Here is a 1,357-nt window from a genome sequence, read left to right as displayed (position 1 = left end):
AGCAGGAACTATGACTTGAATAAGAGACTTAAAGAGGGAACCCCTATCCCTGACCTTTGACCCCTGCCCATACGACCTGCAGGTGTTTGCTGCTCTTATTGCTGTATTAATGGCGTGGCGCCTGCTTCCTCCTGCAGGGGGCGCTGGGCGGTGAGCCCACAGATGTTCTGCTGTTTAACGTTCAAGCCGACTGTGGCTGTGTGGGTAGAGCGGTCGTCCTGTGATCGGAAGGTTGTAGGTTTGATTCCAGCTTCCTCCTGTTCCACCTAACCCCAAACATTTTAAATCGAATGTTTGTCCCTGAACCTCGTCTGGCAGGCTCAGAACCGTTCTACCAGACAGTCTGACCAGAATGAATCAGAACCGGTTCTATACCTGAACCAGAACCTGAACAGAGGGTCCCTCACCATCAGAACCAGGACCTCCACCCTCTGTGACATCACTTCCTGTTATCCCTCCTGTAGATCTGTCCGGGTTCTGGTCGGTGTTGTGTGAAGTAAATGGATCAGAACCAGGAACCAGACTGTGATGTGTGATCTGTCGGAACCTGGAGGTCCGGTCAGATTCTGTTTAATCCAGAGATGATCTCTGGTCATGTTGAGATTAGCAGAATAATCTGTTGAAGGTTTTCAGATTGAAGTTAGCAGTTTTCTTTTATGTGTTTTAACAGAAGCTTGGAGTCCAGAACTGAACTGATTTATTTAAAGGTCCAGTATCTTGTAAATCAACTGTTTTTATCATGTTACATTATTACTCCCTGCACTGTTGCCTTGATTCTTTCATGTTTGAGGAATCCTTTAATCTCCATGGCAACCATCCAGCTGTTAGAAATGCCTGGTAGACCTAGCCCCGCCTTCAAGGTGAAGCTCCTCCCCCTCTCAGCTGCTTCAGACTAGCCAGCAGCAATTAGTTGCTGAGCTCACTATAGGAGCTGCTGCTCAGAGCAGTGCTGGTAGAAACGTTTAAGGGTTAATAGAGGAGCCATGTTGGGACGACTTCCTGGAGGCGGAGCTTCAGAAAGAGACAGAGGCCCAACTTCAAGATATTAAATCAGAGAGTAAAAGTCATATTTACAACAAACATAACAATTGAAGGTAACAGTTACTTTATTAAGCTACAGACTGTCTCTGGAAACACATGACGCTGGCCCTTTAAGCTGGGTGAGCAGGTCCAGTTCCTCTGGTCATCATGCAGAGCATCGTCTGCTAGCATCAGTGCTGAAGCTGAACAGCAGAACCTGTTTCTCTATTCACTATAAAATAAAACTATAACGTTAACAACAGATGAGTATGTTGTCATGTTTTTGTTTTTTATGTTTCTACATCAAGCTCCTTCATCCATATCCTGCCGTTCTCCA

The 1,357-nt window shown here is 45.9% G+C and overlaps 1 protein-coding gene across 1 annotated transcript in view; it reads left to right on the top strand.

Annotated features, from left to right (window-relative positions):
* Positions 1-495, top strand: part of LOC103131018 (zinc transporter ZIP3) — a 2,960-nt gene extending 2,465 nt beyond the window's left edge. The window contains exons 3-4 of the mRNA XM_016666328.1: positions 138-204; positions 319-495. Of these exons, the coding sequence (XP_016521814.1) occupies positions 138-204; positions 319-495 (244 nt within the window). The remainder of the gene's footprint in view (positions 1-137; positions 205-318) is intronic.
* The last annotated feature ends 862 nt before the right edge of the window (positions 496-1,357 follow it).

Source organism: Poecilia formosa, unplaced genomic scaffold (assembly GCF_000485575.1).
Source record: "Poecilia formosa unplaced genomic scaffold, Poecilia_formosa-5.1.2 Scaffold708, whole genome shotgun sequence".
Classification (NCBI taxonomy): Eukaryota; Metazoa; Chordata; class Actinopteri; order Cyprinodontiformes; family Poeciliidae; genus Poecilia; species Poecilia formosa.
Note: the sequence above shows the minus strand (reverse complement) of the source record. Positions and strands in the feature narration are given on the sequence as shown.